This window comes from Panthera pardus, unplaced genomic scaffold (genome assembly GCF_024362965.1).
Source record: "Panthera pardus isolate Hobbes unplaced genomic scaffold, ASM2436296v1 HiC_scaffold_27, whole genome shotgun sequence".
In the NCBI taxonomy this organism is placed as follows: domain Eukaryota; kingdom Metazoa; phylum Chordata; class Mammalia; order Carnivora; family Felidae; genus Panthera; species Panthera pardus.
The window spans coordinates 107,159-124,013 of NW_026526843.1; the positions used below are offsets into that span (position 1 = coordinate 107,159).

The 16,855-nt window shown below is 62.2% G+C and overlaps 1 protein-coding gene across 2 annotated transcripts; it reads left to right on the forward strand.

The window, feature by feature from the left end:
- Positions 1 to 1,122: 1,122 nt before the first annotated feature.
- LOC109256150 (putative GTP-binding protein 6) lies at positions 1,123 to 14,053 on the forward strand. 2 transcript variants are annotated; one of them, XM_053891520.1, is made up of 10 exons: positions 1,123 to 1,503; positions 6,657 to 6,794; positions 7,360 to 7,430; positions 7,581 to 7,711; positions 8,053 to 8,120; positions 9,042 to 9,200; positions 10,832 to 11,040; positions 12,667 to 12,815; positions 13,174 to 13,326; positions 13,687 to 14,053. In XM_053891520.1, the coding sequence occupies exons 1-10, from the start codon at positions 1,155 to 1,157 to the stop codon at positions 13,820 to 13,822; spliced, it is 1,563 nt and encodes a 520-aa protein (XP_053747495.1). In that variant the 5' UTR covers positions 1,123 to 1,154; the 3' UTR covers positions 13,823 to 14,053. The 2 variants fall into 2 exon arrangements, with proteins under 2 accessions (XP_053747495.1, XP_053747496.1); XM_053891521.1 differs by lacking the exon at positions 7,581 to 7,711 and adding an exon at positions 9,376 to 9,455.
- The last annotated feature ends 2,802 nt before the right edge of the window (positions 14,054 to 16,855 follow it).

The window sequence follows — 16,855 nt, forward strand, 5'->3', positions numbered from 1 at the left end:
AGGCTGGATGTAGGACCCCCGAGATGGGCTCAGACTCCCAAGGCAGGATGTGGGACCCCTGAGATGGGCTCAGACCCCCAAGGCGGGATGTAGGACCCCCGGGATGGGCTCAGACTCCCAAGGCAGGATGTGGGACCCCCCCCCCCCAGGCAATACTAGACCTGCAAGGCAGAATTCCGGACCCCCGAAAAGGTCTCAGACCCCCAAGGCAAGATGTGGGAAACCTGGAGGAGCACTCGGACCCCCCAGGGCAGGATGTGGGACCCCCCCCAGGGGAAGCCCTCACACCCCTAAGGTAGGGTGTGGGAACCCTGGGGGAGCACTCAGAGCCCCAAGTCATGATGTGGGACCCCTGCGGCCTCACTCGGACCCCCAAAGCAGCATGTGGGACCCTCCCCAGGGGAAGCCCTCACACCCCTAAGGCAGGGTATGGGAACCCTGGGGGAGCACTCAGAGCCCCAAGTCATGATGTGGGACCCCTGTGGCCTCACTCGGACCCCCAAAGCAGCATGTGGGACCCTCCCCAGGGGAAGCCCTCACACCCCTAAGGCAGGGTGTGGGAACCCTGGGGGCGCACTCAGAGCCCCAAGTCATGATATGGGACCCCTGCGGCCTCACTCGGACCCCCAAAGCAGGATGTGGGACCCCCGAGGGAGCACTCCTATCCCCAAGGCTGGATGTGGACCCCCGAGACGGCACTCGGACCCCCAAGGCAGGATGTGGGACCCCCGCGGCCTCACTCGGACCCCCAAGGCAGGATGTGGAGGCACCCCCACCCCCGGTGCAGCCTCGGACCCCCTCGCAGGATGTGGGACCTCTGCGGGGGCACTCAGGCCCCCAGGACCAGACCAGTCGGAACTGAAGGAAGATCCCGCTCGGAAGCCGGAGAGAGACGGGTGTGGGGAAGCGCCTGCCCAGGATCGGATGCCTGCGCCTGCCCCGCTGGCGGCACTACCCGGCGCGGGCATCCGCCCCGAGCAGGCTCCGCCGAAGCGAAGCTAGCCCCCGGCGGCGGAGTCCCAAGCTTTGCCAGCCCGGGACCGCTCGCGCCAATCAAGCGACGGCGAGCACGTGACGTCCGGCGGCCAATGGGGAGTTCGCATGGGAACACGCCCCCCCGAGGCCCCGCCCCATAGCGTGCCGGCCGGCGCAGGATGTGGGCCCTGCGGGCCGCCATCCGCCCGGCGGCCTGGCTGCCTCGCGTGGTTCTCGGCCGCCGGGCTCCGAGACCCGCGCCGCCGCTGCTGGTCTGCCCCGAGCGCGCGTTCGCCGCCTTCGACCCCGGGGACCTCAAGGGGCGAGGGGGCGGAGGACGGGGCCCACCGGCTGATGGCCCGAGAAGCCGAACGGGAGAGGTGGAGGAACCGGAAGATGCCGAGGACGAGGAAGAAGAGGAGGAGGAGCTGCTGAGCAGGGACCCTTTGCTGCCGGTGGGGACCCAGCGCGTGTGCCTGGTTCACCCTGAGGTCAAGTGGGGACCCGGGAAGCCGCAGCTGACCCGAGGTGCGCAGGAACTGCGCCGCGGGCGGGGCCGGGGACTCTGAGAGGCGGGGCTTCCAGGGGGCGGAGCCTCGGGAGAATCGGGCTGGAGCTCAGTGGGGGGGCGTGGCTGTAGGCCCTTGAACTCGGGAGTGGAGACTAGGGGGGCGGGGTTTTCGGGACTGACTGGGGGCGGAGATTGGGATGGGCGGGGCTTCCAAGTCCAGAGCTCCGGGCAGGCGCTCTGGGGGCGGAGATTGGGAGGGGCGGGGCGTCGGGGGCGGAGACTCGGAGGACTGGGGCTGAGGGGGCGGGGCGCCAAGCGCAGCACTGAAACGCCCCCACCCATCTCCCTAAACCTGCTGGAGGCAGCCCCAGCCCCCTGCTGCCTGGCCCTGTCCCCTCTCTGCCTGCTCCCTGGTTAAGCCCTCCTCTCCCCTGCAGCGTGTGTTGTGTCCTACCCGTTCTTTCCTGTAAAGAATTTAGCAAAAGTCTAGAGCCAGCGTGCCCCGTCTGTGTGTGTTCGTGTGTGTGTGAGACGGATCCTTAAGTACCTTACTGTGCAGCATTTTCATGTATGTAACCACTGAATACTAAAGATTGCGCAAGAAGATGGTCATCGTGCATGCACTTTATACCCAGAACCGCAAACCCTTGTCTGCCTGCCCTCTCGAGGGCAGCTGCCTGGGACCGCCATCGTCCCCCCCAGTCACTAACAGCCAGTTAGCTGGAGGCTCGGGGCACAGCACGCACTCACGGCAGAGAGCCACCTCCTGGGCCCACGTGCTGCGGGTGGGCGAGAACGTGGTTCAAGGGTCTCAGCAGAGCGGTCCTGGATGGCCTGGGAAGACCAGAGCCCACAGCGGGAAGGGGCAGGCACAGAGGTGTGAGGACAGTCTCCAGAGAGGGGTCCTCCAGGGAGCACGGCCTGCGACCCCCGGCAGGCTGGCTGGGTGGCTGTGGGGAGGTGGGGGCACTTACAGTGGAGTCCCTGGGTGTCTAACACACACTGATGTGGGCTGTAAGCGCTGGGGTTGTCACAAGTACTCTGCATTGAGCAGGAGGGTGACTTGATACAGTGGGTTCTTTTAATTCCCCTCTTCCCCTTAGACCTTTATTAACATGTCATTCGTACAATTAGCCTTCTGCCGGGCACAGTTCAGTAGCATTTAGCACATTGCAGCCAGCCCCTCTGTGTGGTTCATATCACCGCAGAAGGAGGCCCTGTCCCCTTAATCCCAGCCACTTTGCATCGCATCCCCATCCGGTCCCTCACAGCCACGAATCTGCTCTCTGTTCCTGTGAACTTTCCTGTTCAAGAACATTCCATCTCAGTGCTATGTTCCTTGTTTTCTCTTTTAAAGCCTTTTAGAGTAGTGTTAGTTGCACAGGAAACTTGAGAAGACAGTACAGAGGGTTCCCTGTACCTCCTGTCCCACCTGGTTAGCCTCGTGTGTTACCAGCATCCCCACCAGAGCAGGACACGTGTTACGATCCAGGAACCTACGTGAACACGGAATCACCCAGAGTCCGCGGTTTTCAGTATGATTCACTCTCGGTGTTTCACGCTCTGTGGGTCTGGACCATGTGCAACATCACGGATCCATCATTACAGGATTCTGCAGAGGGTTTCACTGCCCCTCCTGTTCATGCTTCACCCCACCCCCTTCCTGGCAACTGCAGATGTTTTTACTATGTGCCTCGTTCTGCCTTTTCCAGAACGTCATAGGGTTAGAACCATCCACCACGCGGCCTTTTCAGACCGGCTCCTGTCGCTCAATCGCATGCATCTAAGGCTCCTGCGTGAGTTTCTGTGGCCATACAGCTCATTTGTTTCTGGTGGTGCTAAGACCCTATTGTCTGGATGGACCCCAGTGTATTCATTCATCCACCTGCTGAGGGACATCAAGGGTGCTTCCAAGCTGCTGTAAACATCCACGTGCAGCTTTGTGTGGACCTAAGTTTCTGTTCACTCGGGTAAATACCAGGGAGCATTCTGCTGGACCCTCTGGTAAGAGCACATTTGGTTTTATAAGAAAGCACCAAACTGCTTTGCCAGCGGCTGCACCACTTTGGGTTCCCATCAGCGACGAAGGAGGGTTCTTGCTGCACCCGTGTCACCAGTGTCAGGTGTTGTCCGCGTTCTGCGTCTGGGCCAGCCTCACAAGTGTGCGTGGCTCTCGAGGTAACGTGCATTCATTTCCCCGACCGCATATGGTACAGAGCGTCTCTCCCCAGCTTCTGTGGTCAGGTGTGTGTTAGGTCTTCGGCCCAGCTTTTGTTTTTTTATATTTTTATTATGAAATTTTTTAATGTTTATTTCTCAGAGAGCGTGAGCAGGAGAGGTGAAGAGAGAGGGGGCAGAGGGTCCCAAGCCAGCTCCCACTGACAGCCCTGTGCAGAGCTCGATCTCACAAACCGTAAGATTGTGACCTGAGCCGAAGTCAGACCCTCAACCGACCGAGCCACTGAGGCGTCCCGTTTGGCCCAGCTTTTGATCAAGTTCTTTCTTTTAAATTTTTTTTTTTTAAACGTTTATTCATCTTTGAGAGACAGAGAGAGACAGAGCATGAGCGGCGAAGGGGCAGAGAGAGAGACACACAGAATCCAAAGCAGGCTCCAGGCTCTGAGCTCTCAGCACAGAGCCCGACATGGGGCTCGAATTCACGAGCCGCGAGATCATGACCTGAGCCGAAGTCGGACGCTCGACCCACTGAGCCACCCAGGGGCCCCTTAAAATACATTTTTTAATGTTTATTCACTTTTTGAGAGACAGAGACAGAGTGTCAGCAGGGCAAGGGCAGAGGGAGAGACAGAATCCGAAGCAGATTCCGGGCTCTAAGCTGTCAGCGCAGAGCCCGACATGGGGCTCGAACTCATGAACCGCGAGATCATGACCTGAGCCGAAGTCGGACGCTTGACCGACTGAGCCCTCAGGCACCCCTCAAGTTCTTCTTTTACTGCTAAGTTTTAAGAGTTCTTCTGGATAACAGCCCTTTCTCAGATGTTTTTTACAAATATTTTCTTCTAGTCTGTGGCTTGACTTCTCAGTTTCTCTACGTCGTTCGCAGTCGGAATTTCTTCATCACGACTCTAGTCCTGTCTTCAAGCTTAGAGATTCATTTCTTGGCTTTGCCCAGCCCACTCATAAGCCCATCAGCAGATTCTTCCTTTCCGTTGGAGTGTTTGTGACAGCCAGCATTTCTGTTTGGCTCTTTCTTCAAATTTCCATCTGTCTGCTTACGTTGCCCATCTGTCCTTGCATGCAGGCTCCTTTATCTGTCAGAGCCCTTAGCATATGACTCATAGTTGTTGTAAGTTCCTGGTCCGATAATTCCAGCATTCCTGCCATATTCCACTGGCTCTGACGCTGCTCTGTGTCTTTACATCACGTTTGTCACCTGTCAGTATACCCTGTAATTTTCTCCTAATGGCCGGATGTGATAGATGGGGTACAAGGAAGTGGTGTTAATTGGTCTTCAGTGGTGTGGTGCTGAGGTGTGAGGCAGGGGAGGGGAGGTGTGGGGCGGGGAGGGGAGGTGTGGCACAGGGGTGGGGAGGTATGGGGCAGGGGAGGTGTGGGGCAGGGGTGGGGAGGTGTGGCACAGGGGTACAGAGGTGTGAGGAAGGGGAGGGGAGGGGTGGGGCAGGGGTGGGGAGGTGTGGGGCAGAGGAGGTGAGGTGTGGGGCAGGGGTGAGCAGGGGTGGGGAGATGTGGGGCAGGAGAGGGGAGATGTGGGGCAGGGGTGGGGAGGTGTGGGGGAGGGGAGGCGTGGGGAGGGGAGGGGTGGGGCAGGGGTGGGCAAGGGAGGGGAGGGGTGGGGCAGGGGTGGGCAAGAGAGGGGAGGGGTGGGGCAGTGGTGGGGAGGGGGTGGGGAGGTGTGGGGCAGGGTAGGGAGGTATGGGGCGGGGAGGGGAGGGATGGGGCAGAGGAGGTGAGGTGTGGGGCAGGGGTGGGGAGGTGTGGGGCAGGGGTGGGAAGGGGAGGGGAGTGGAGGGGGAGGGGAGGGGTGCTGAGATGTGGGTCAGGGGAGGGGAGGTGTGGGGTGGGGGCTGAGGAGGTGTGGGGCAGGGGTGGGCAAGGGAGGGGAGGTGTGGGGCAGGGTGGAGGTGTGGAGTGAAGAGGTATGTGGCAGGGGTGGGGAGGTATGGGGAGGGGAGGTGTGGGGAGGGGGTGGCGAGGTATGGGGAGGGGATGTATGGGGCAGGGGTGGGGAGGTGTGGTGCAGGGGTGGGGAGGTGAGGGGTGGGGGAACCTCCGTTGTCCTGCGAGCAGGGCCCAGTTGTGAGTGAGCCCGTGCATGTGAAGTGTGAATACACAAGTGTCCTGAGGTTTCATCCCCACCTGGTGGATCCCCGAGCATTAGCGTCGGGGGTCCCACGTGGCACTTGGACCAGACCCCCAGGCCGGTGGCTGTGGGAGTGGCCGCAGGAGCAGGACCGCCAGGGGGGTTGTGGGAAGCTGCAGGGTGATCCACGGTTGAGTGGGGACGTGGCCCCCCCCCGGAGGTCAGGAAAGAGCGCGTCTGTGGGGGTTGCCGATGCCCCACGTGTGACGGTTAAGGAGGCGAGTCGGGGGGGCCCCACCCAGAGGGGCGGAGGTGAGGAGGACCAGCGAGGTCCCTCCGGGGAACCTGAGGACACTGTGCTGCAAGGCGGCCGCCGGGAGAGGGCGGACGGCACTGGGGCACAGCGGGCGCTTAGTACAAGTGTCACAGGGGTGGGGCCCAGCACGCTGGCCTCCGTGTCACAGAGCCCTGAGCCCCCCTCGGCCCCTGTCGGCAGCAGTCAGGACTCCCAGCCCCAGGACCCACCGGCACCAGCGCCCCACTCCCTGCCTAAGCGGGGGCTCACAGCCCACCCTGCAGGCAATGAAGGGAGCCAGTTCCTGGGCTCCGTCACGAGTCCCGCTGTCCACCGGGTCACGACAGACCGCGGGGGCCTCACCGAGCCCACGTCCCGTTATCTGCCCAGCCCCCGGCGTCCAGCGCGAGCGGAGGCTGCAACGGTCTGGGTCTGGAGGCACACAGCTGTGTTTCGGAACAGGTGCCTACCTGGGTGCCGCGTCCGGACCTCTGTGCCGCCGTGCGGGCAGCCATCCGAGCTGGGGAGCACGGGGCCCCGGGGCCGACCTCGCAGGGGTGTGTCCCTCACCCTGGCCCTGTGTCTCCCCGAAGCTGACCGGCAGGTGGCGGAGGCGGAATCTCTGGTCCACACGCTGGACCGCTGGTCGGTGGTGGAAAGGATGGTGGTGCCCGCCAGAACACCCGACGGGAAGGTCACGTTCGGCAGAGGGACCCTGCGGCACCTGACAGGTGGGCCCTGCTCCTTGGCTCTCTTCCTCCTGGAGCAGGAACGGTGGGGCTCTCGCCGTCTGGGCCCAGTAGAGGCGTCCTCACGGGAACTTGGATCAGACGTCCAAAACGCCTCCGTGCCCCGATCGCAACCTCAACTGTGCCCACTGGGGCCGTCGGGGCAATTCAGAGTCGGGTGAAAACCGGCCCCGGGACCCCAGCCCGGCCCTCCCCGCAGACAGGGTGCTGTGTGTGAACCCTGCCTTCCAGGGACCCCCGGGGGTGTTCCACTTGAGCGCGGCGAGCCCTGCGGATACGCTGAGGGGGTGCTCACCGCCCGGCTCTGTCACCGCAGGTCATGGAGCCATTCAGACCCCGTGGGGTCGTGTCACCTGCGTGTGCAAGACCCACGACCCCCGAAGGGACCCCGGTCCTCCCCTCCCCTGCCTCACACACCCGACTTCCCAAATACGCACTCAGGGAGTCGAGGGGTACCCGGTGACCACAGCCAGCCTGAGCCCAGGGTCGGCCCCACGACAGACCCCGTGGAGCCCTGACGTCCGACCGAACCTTCTCTTTTCCTCAGAGAAAATCAGAGCGTTGCCAGAAATCACCGCGGTCTTTCTGAATGTGGACAGGATGGCCCCGCCCACCAAGGTACGCGGGAGTCTCAGGGTGCTTCCCACGCTCCGGGCCGAGGGAGTCGGGTCAGACGGAGGAGGCCCCGGGATCGCCGACGCCATCTCGGCGGCCCCCTTCACCCGAGACACCGCTGCAGATGCCCTCACTCCCTCCCTCCGTTTCCAGAAAGAACTCGAGGCCGCCTGGGGCGTGCAGGTGTTTGACCGATTCACCGTTGTTCTTTCCATTTTCCGCTGCAACGCCCGGACGAAGGAGGCCCGGCTGCAGGTGGCGCTGGCTGAGCTCCCCCTTCTCAGGTTCGGGGCACACCCCAGCTCTCGCGGCTCGCGTAGTCGCGTGTCCGACCCTTTGCCTGGGGTGCGGTGAAGACGGAAGGCAGGGCTGGCCGTGCCCTCCCGGACGAGGCCTGTCAGGCTCCTGTCCAAGCAGCGTGCCTACCCGGACAGGTCACCCTGCTGTGGGGCCCCCCCTTCGGTGACGGTGAAGATCCAGGCAGGAGGAACGGCCCCCTGCCTCGCTCTCTCCACCCAGAGTTCTCATCTCACCCTCGCGTCTGTGTGCTGTCACCTGGTGCGCTCCCCCTAGATGGGCACGGACGTCTCACCCTGTCTACTGAGACGCCCCCTTTCCACGGCAGGTCCCACCTGAGCAGCACCACCCGCCTGGATGGACGGGGAGGAGGCTCACGCTACATCATGGGGTCAGGTAACGTGAGGTCTTGTCACCGCGTGCTCAGAAGGGGGTATGCCACGGCAGCCACCCTTAGGAAGGGGACAGCAGCGCTGAAAGATCCCAGTGGGGCTGCATGTGACCCCGTGCATGGTCCCATTCACACAAACTAGGATATCTACGTGGTCTGCTGGGGTGGCTGCAATGAAGGACCACAAGCCAGAGCCTTAAAACCTCAGGAATCTACTCTCTCAGCTCTGGAGACCAGAAGTCTGAGATCTGGGGGGTGGGGTGGGGGCAGGGCCGCTGAGATCGGGTCGGGGGAGGGCAGAGCCACTGAGACCCAAGTGGGCAGGGCTGTGCTCCCTCCAGAGGCTCCAGGGGAGGGTCCTTCCTGCCTCTTGCAGCTTCTGGGGCTGCAGGCGTCCCTGGGCTCGTGGCTGCGTCCCTCCCACATGGGTCTTCACGTCTTCACACGGCTTCTCCTCTGTCTTCTCTTCTGTTATGCAGACATTTGTCTTTGGATTTAGGGCCACACTGATCCAGGATGACCCCCTCAGATCCCTGTCCAGTTACATGCGCCCAGACCATATTCCAAAATGAGTTCCCGTTCACAGGTCCCAGGGGTCAGGATGTAGATGTGTCTTTGGGGCACCGCTCAGGTGGCTCTGGATATCATGGGGGCTGTCCTTGTGAGGCTCTCCCTTACTCCCAAATAAAGGGGAGCCCAGGTGACCTCAGAGGGCAGAAGTCCGGAGGCGAGGCCACCCTCCACTGGGTGAAGCCATCTGTCAGACAGGAAGGTGCTGGGGCAGTGTGGAAGAGCAGGCCGGCGGGGGGCGGGGGGTCCCAGCGGCAGAATGCCTGTCCACAACGCACACAGGGACCCGCGTGGCTCACTCTGCTCTTACGTCTTTGTGAGTGTGCTCACCGACTCGCCGTGTTGGGTGTGTGTAGGAGAATCGCTCGTGCAGGTGCAACGGCGCCTGCTGAAGGACAAGGAGCTGAAGATTCGGAAGGCCCTGGACAGACTTCGGGAGAAAAGGCGTCTCCTGGGAAGGCAGCGCAGACGGCGGGAGTTTCCTGTGGTCTCCATGGTGGGATACACAAACTGCGGTGAGAGAAGTTCTGGGGGCTCCTGGGGGGGGGGGGGTCCACCGTCCCCCCACCACCCTGCTAGTGCATTTGGGGAGAAACCGCTCGCAAACGCAACAAGGCCGTGGGATTCAGAGGGCCGACGGATGATGAGAACAGGTGGAAAGCGTGCCTCATGTCCCCGGGGCACTTGCAGGGCCCAGGGCGGGTGCCCCGTCAGGTCAGCAGCGTGGTCACCGAGTGCTGGACAGCGGACTGCACTCCCCTCTCTTACAGGTGTGTTGAGACTCAGAGGGAGACAGAAGGGTGACGGTGTTAAGACCATGCATGGTGGGCAGGCCCCTAGAAGGATAAAAGCGGTTCAGACTGTGCGCAGTAGGACCTCACCACAGGGCTCGTGGTTTAGCTTAACGTGTGCGCTCAGCGCGATCGTCTACAGGACACGGAACCTCGGGTCTCCTTCGTCCCGAAGCCCTGAGCTCACGGCTGTGCTCGGTAAAGGGAGACAACGGCAGGTGCGACTTCCTCACCGTCGGGGTCCGGTCCGCCAGCGGGTGCCGGGCTGCGCGGGGTCCAGCCCCCTGCCAGCGTGAGGTCCCCACCAGCCTCACGCCACCAGCTCCCTGTCCTCAAGGAGGGAGGGAACTCCCCACAAAACCTGGAACGGAAAGTGCGGGGGCACCGCAGCTGCAGAGAATCCCGCTTGGGTAGATACAGGCTCTCACCTCGTGGGACAGGGCGAGTGCGCCCGCACGGCGGCGTCAGCACCGCGCTTCTGGAGCTCCGCCCAGGCAACCGAACTCAGCACTGCTAGGTTACGCCCGCGGCCCGAGGCTCACCAGCACAGAGGAGTCCGTGCCCCGGGACCTGTGTGGTGAGGGCACCTGTGTGTCCAGGTGGGGCCGCCCTCCCGGGTCATCTCCTCATTCACCTGTGGGGCGGGCTGAAGCCAGTGGCCACCAGTAACGTCCACGAGCTGGCGTGGTGCTGGCGTGGCCCCGAACACGGGGGCCGGGCGCACACACGGGCGCATTCTTGCAGGAAGGCTGAGTGGAGGGGACGTCCTCTGGGGCCATCGCAGACACACACAGCTCCTGCCTGTCTACACCGCCACACTCCATTAACGCTGTCACCCCCGTCCACCCCCCCCACACACACACCGATTTCACCACCACCCCGTCTACACAGACGCCCAGCCTATGCCACACACGCTGTACCCGCCCCACTCCATCATCACTCCGTCTACACCGACATCCCGTCCGCCTTATACCTCAACTCCACCACCGGCACTCTGTCTACACAGGCACCCAGCCCACCTCACAGACAACACACGTGTACAAACGTGACCGCCCGGTCTGTACTATCCTCGTGTGCACGGGTGCCCTCACCCCCTCGGCCGTCACCACCCCGTCCGCACCACCGCCGTCCTGCATACGGGCACTCGTACCCTGGGCCCTGGCCCTCTGGGCCGCAAGCGTGACGGAGAACGCCAGGTTCTCTGACCACACAGGGTGGAGACTAGGAGCTCAGAGACCTCACGACGCGTGGCCGCCGCCTCGGCCAGATGCACGTGGGTTCGACTGCGGCCAAGGTGGGACACGTGTGGTGAGGGGGCCTCTCACACAGCGCGTCCCCTGTGGCCCACCTTCCAGGAAAAACCACGCTGATCAAGGCCCTGACGGGTGACGACGCCATCCGGCCCCAGGATCGGCTGTTCGCGACACTGGACGTCACAGCCCACGCGGGGTGGCTGCCCTCCCGCGTGGCCGTCATCTACATGGACACCGTCGGCTTCCTCTCCCAGCTGCCCCACGGCCTGATCGAGTCCTTCTCCGCCACCCTGGGAGACGTGGCTCATTCAGTGAGTGTGGGATGATCCCAGAGGCCAAATTACCTAACACAGCTGTGTAACCTGGGGCCCGGTCCCCTCACACGACACAGCCTTGGGGACCGGGTCCCCTCACACGTGACGCAACATAGGGATCTGGTACCTTCACACACGACATAACCCTGGGTAGCAGTCCCCTCATACATGACACAACTTGGGGGCAGGATTCCCTCATGCACAATACAACGTGGGGGCGAAGTCCCTCAAACGTGACACAGTGTGGGGGCCGGGTCCCCTCACACACGACACAACCCGGGGGCCGGGTCCCCTCACACACGACACAGCGTGGGGGCCGGGTTCCCTCACACACGACACAACCCGGGGGCCGGGTCCCCTCACACGACACAACCCGGGGGCCAGGTCTCCGGACACACACCCCCTCAGGAAGGTGGCGCCTAAGCCACCCTGAGACTGAGCCCTGTCCGGTGACCCCTTTGAAGACTAATTCACAGGACGTGGAGCCGCTGTCCAGGGCGACCAGGCGCCTGCCCCTCAGCCCTCAGGTCACCTGTGTGCGCAGCTGTGGCCGCGGGGACTCGGGGCACGCTCTCTGTGGTCTTGCCCCCAAACCCCGAACCGTGGTGTAGACAGGAGAATGAACCAGGCCGACCTCAGCTACAGGGCGTCCCACAAAATGCCCGCACGGTGCTCAACGTGGTCGGGGCTCAGAGGGGCCAAGGACAGGTGACCGGCAATGTGACAAGTGTCCTGGGTGGTGTCCAGGACGGAAAAGGAGAGGCCAGTGAGTCGGGACAGAGCCTTGGGGGTCGTCACAAGTGCGCCCCGGGGTCACCCCGGCTTGTGGCACACACCATGACTAACGTTGGCTGTGGCAGCAAGGTGAGGGCCACGTGCCCACGCTGCCATATTTCCAGAAAATCTGGAACGTTTCTGAAGTAAAACATTTTTTTTTTTTTTAATTTTAAGCGCATCTAAAACCCGGAAGTGAACATTCTGGAATGTGGGCGGTGCCTGTTCCCAGGGGCGGAATTACAGGCAGCTCTTTCTTCTTGCTGCATTTTCCAAATTCTTTTTCATTTATCTTGGGAGAGAGGGAGAGAGAGGATCCCAAGCGGACTCCACGCTGTCGGCCGAGCCCGAGGTGGGGCTTGAACCCACCAACCGTGAGGTCATGACCCCAGCCAAAACGGCTGCACCAGTCAGATGCCTGCGTTTTCCCAATTGTGCATCGGTCACCTACCTGTAAAGACACTTAAACGTAGGAAGAGGCGTCCTTTAAAATTTGGAGTAACGCCGACTCAGGGTTCCGCGGATGATGAACAAGGCACCCGGTGGGGGTCGGGGGCCTACCTGAGCCCGAAGGTGCGTGCCTGCTGCCTTTGGTGCGGGAGCCGCCCAGGGCCCCCGGCCACGTGGAGGGCGGCGGCCTGGCCGGGGCTGGACCCCCCGAGCAGGGAGCACTGGGTGGGCCCCGGGCCAGCTCTGGTCTCGGGGAGCCTCCCACCGCGACCCGGGCAGGGGACCGCCAGGGGGCCGGGCCGGCTTCCGCTCCCACCCCACCCCACCGTGCGGCCGGCGCGGGTCCTCCGGTGTGCCCCCGGAACCCCGTCCCCAGCACGGGGCCCGTCTGCTCCCCAGGATCTGGTCGTGCACGTGAGAGACGTGAGCCACCCCGAGACGGAGCTGCAGAAAGCCACCGTCCTGGCCGCCCTGCGGGGCCTGCGCCTGCCCGCCCCGCTGCTGGACTCCGTGCTGGAAGTTCATAACAAGGTCGACCTGGTGCCCGGGTGAGTGGACCCCGGCCTGCCCGCCTCCGCCCGGACCTCATTCCCGCAGGTACTGGTGACGCGGCCAGGTGACCCGTGGCCGCCCCTCGCCGCCTGCCCCACGGCTTTCCGCGGAGCGCCCCCTGCTGGTCCCGGGAGGGAAAGGGGCTGGTCCCAGCGCCCTTGTCCCGGATGTGTCACCGCAGCCTTATGGTCTTCTCCGTCCCTGTGTCCCTGTCCAGCGGGGCCGCGTCCTCTCCTGGGACCGTCTGACACAGTCACAGTTCAGGCCCCGTGGGCGGGGGCGGGGGGTGCTTCTTGGGGACCCGCGCTCGGTGTTCCCCGGGCTCAGTGGGGTCTGCCCGCCGCCCCGACGCAGGTACAGCCCGTCAGGGTCCCAGGCCGTGGCCGTGTCCGCCCTCCTGGGTCACGGGCTCCCGGAGCTGAGAGCCCGGCTGGAGGACGCCGTCCTGAGAGCCACAGGGAGACAGGTCCTCACGCTCCGAGTCCGGCTGGCGGGGGCACAGCTGAGGTGCGTGGGGCTGGCCAAGCAGGTGTACGAAGGGCCGGGCGGAGCACCAGCACGCGGGGCAGGTGCGGGGTGTCTGACGCGCCTGCAGCGAACCTGGGTTGATGACTTGGCCTGCGGGGCAAGCGGCCTCCTTGAGCTGACAGGCATGCGGCTGGGCGGGGGAGTTGGTTGCCAGTAGGTCCCCCACCAGTGACGGCAAGGCGGTGTGCGGTCGGGGGACAGGGCTCTGCGGGGACGGGGGACGGGGCTCCAGGGGTAGCGTTCTGTGGGACGGCGCTCTGCCTGGGACCAGTTCCTGGGAACATAGCCCTTTGGGGTCCTCGCCCGCCTCACAGACGTGTCCCTTGCTCACTTCCTCAGCTGGCTGCACCAGGAGGCGACGGTGCAGGACGTGGACGTGATCCCCGAGGCCGGGGCGGCCGACGTCAGGGTCGTCATCAGCAGCTCTGCCTACAGCAAGTTCCGGAAGCTCTTCCCGGAGTCAGCCAGCCAGTGAGGGAGCGGAGGCTGTGTGGCCTCAGCACCGCCGCGGGGCGTCCTGCCCGCCCCCTCAGGCGCCTTGCTCCCTGCTGGGCCCGAAAGGCTGGTGGCCGCCCCACTGCGCCCAGAAGTCAAAGGTCAGGTCTCAGGGTGACTCCGCAGGGACGTGCTTGTGACCTGAGCGTGGGTTGCCTTCCACGCTGTTCCAGCTACAGGATATTAAAAGCTCTGCTCTTGTGTCTGTAAACCAGCCTTGCTGAGTCTTCCAAGGGCCGGCCGCCAGGCACACGGTCCTGCCAGTGTGGCGGGGGTGGGAGGAGCCACTTGGGGCTTCCTGGGTGCTGGTCCCCATAGACTCAGGGCTGCCAGACCTCCCTGTTCCCCACCGCAGTGTCCCGGCAATGAGGACTGTCTCCCGATGACCCTGAGGCCTCTGCGGGCACACACAGGTCGAGGAGAAACAAGGGGACGGGGCAGAGGTGTGGACAGGGCAGCCCAGCCCAGCCTGAAGCCAAGAGACTGGCCAACCCCGAAGAGACCGCAGTGGGCAGGGGAGTGTGCTGCGTGGGCCGCCCCCAGCCCCCAAGGTCCCGCCCGGTCTGCCTGCCCCCGGTGTGTGCCCACTCTTCCCTGAGGCCCCGCCGCCTGGCTCTCTGCCTGGGACCCCACACCAGGGCCGCCCCCTTCCGGCCCCTGACTCTGTTCTCACCACCGCAGCACCTCCCAGTGCAGGAGACACAAGGAGGGGGTGGGGGTGGGTCAGACCCTCACTCTCCTCCTCACAGCCACCCCCCTCAGTGTCCACACCCCAGTGTCCCGGAGGCCCCACCCCAAGGCCCAGAGCCACAGGGTCATGACGCCCAATTGCATGCTTACAAGCATGATGAGGAGGTGGCTGGCACTCAGGGGGGCCTGTGAGAGAGGGTTGGGGGGTTGGCTCGGGGGCCTGCCTGGGAGGGTTGGGGGAGGGGCTCGGGGGCCCAGGAGGGAGGATCAGGGACATGGGGGGGAGGGACCTCGGACAGAGGGCGTTGGTCTTCCCACTGAGGGGACCAGGTAAAAGACCGCCTCCCCTGCCCCACGAGCACCCAGGACCCCTCTGTCCACGGATGGGCCTCTCCCCTCCCAAGGCCCGGTCCACTGTGCCGCGAGCAGCCGGGCCCTGAGAACACGCCCATGTGCTGGGAGGCAGGCAGTCACCCCAAGAAGGGGGCCCGGGCACGGCCGACCCCCGAGGTGCCCACACCCCGATTCTGACATGGGAAGGGCCAAGTACGGGTTTGAGTGACCCAGAGACACCGTCACCTGATGGTACTTCACTCCGCCAACGTTTATTCAGCAGCCACGGGGCAGTGCACGCACCCGAACCACACGGCCTCCTTTCCAGTGGGCTCGTGGTCCTCACACGCAGCCACCACAGCACCTGCCAGGCACATCCTTCTGACAGAGTGCGTCCCTCAAATACACAAGGCTCAGACACTCATCTTTAAGTATGGGCAGGGGACGCCTCCGTGGCTCAGTCACGTATCTGACTTCGGCTCAGGTCATGATCTCACGACTCGTGGGTTCGAGCCCCAGGTCAGCTCTGCTGACAGCTCGGAGCCTGGAGCCTGCTTCAGATAAATAAGCATTTTTAAAAATTTAGATAAATTAGGGGCGCCTGGGTGGCTCAGTCGGTTCAGTGTCCAACTTCGGCTCAGGTCACGATCTTGCGGTTTTGAGTTCGAGCCCCGCGTCAGGCTCTGTGCCGACAGCTGGGAGCCTGGAGCCCGCTTCGGATTCTGTGTCTCCCTCTCTCTCTGCCCCTCCCCCGTTTGCACTCTGTCTCTCTCTCACTCAAACATTAAGAATTTTATTTTTTTTATTTAATTTTTTTTTAACGTTTATTTATTTTTGAGACAGAGAGAGACAGAGCATGAACAGGGGAGGGTCAGAGAGAGGGAGACACAGAATCCGAAACAGGCTCCAGGCTCTGAGCAGTCAGCACAGAGCCCGACACGGGGCTCGAACTCACGGACCGCGAGATCGTGACCTGAGCCGAAGTCGGACGCTTAGAAGTCAGACGCTTAACCGACTGAGTCACCCAGGCGCCCCAAAAACTTTAAATAAATTTAAATAAATTAAATAAAATTAAATATGGGTGGGGAGGGGGGCATCTGGCTGGCTGCGGATGGACCATGTAACTATTGATCTCGGGTTCCTAGGTTCGAGCCCCATGTGGTCTGTAGATATCATTCAAAAATAACATCTTTTTTATTTTTTAAATTTAAGTTTATTTATTCATTTTGAGAGAGCGGGCGGGGGAAGGGCAGAGAGAGAGAAAGAATCCAAACCAGGCTTCGCGTCTCAGTGCAAGATCATGACCTGAGCGAAACTCAAGAGTCGGACGCTTAACCGACTGAGCCACCCAGTCGCCCCTTTTCTTTGTTATTTATAGAGACCCACCAGCTTTCTTTGGGTTAGTATTTTCTATTTACTTTCACCCTTCTGTGTCTTTCTTTCTCTCTCTCTCTTTTTTTTTCTTTTTTCTTTCTTTCTCTCTTTTTTCTTTCTCTCTCTCTCTCTCTTTCTTCCTTTCTGGGAGAGAGAGAGAGAGAGGGAGAGAGAGAGAGGGAGAACACAAGCCAGGGAGGGGGCAGAGAGAGAATCTCAAGCACAGTCCACTCTCCGTGTGGAGACCAACACAAGGTCAGTCCCACAATCCTGGGATCATGACCTGAGCCAAAATCAAAAGTCTGATGCTTAACTGAGCCACCCAGGAGCCCCAAAATAACATCTTAAAAAAAAATAAAGTACGAGGGGTGCCTGGGTGGCTTAGTCTGTTGAGCGTCCGACTTCGGCTCAGGTCATGATCTCATGGTTCCTGAGTTGGAGCCCTTCATCAGGTTCTGTGCTGACAGCTCTCGGAGCCTGGAGCCTGCTTGGGATTCTGTGTCTCCCTCTCTCTCTGCCTCTCCCCCACTCACGCTCTCTCTCTCTCTCAAAAATAAATGTAAAGAAAAAAAAATTTTTAAAGACTGTAGAAAATAAAATAAAAAATTAACAAAAT

Coding starts and splice junctions, on each gene's coding strand:
- LOC109256150 (XM_053891520.1), top strand. CDS start 1,155: ATGTGGGCCCTGCGGGCCGCCATCCGCCCGGCGGCCTGGCTGCCTCGC. Junction 7,431..7,580: donor GGATGGCCCCGCCCACCAAG/GTACGCGGGAGT, acceptor CTCCGTTTCCAG/AAAGAACTCGAGGCCGCCTG. Junction 8,121..9,041: donor ACGCTACATCATGGGGTCAG/GTAACGTGAGGT, acceptor GGGTGTGTGTAG/GAGAATCGCTCGTGCAGGTG.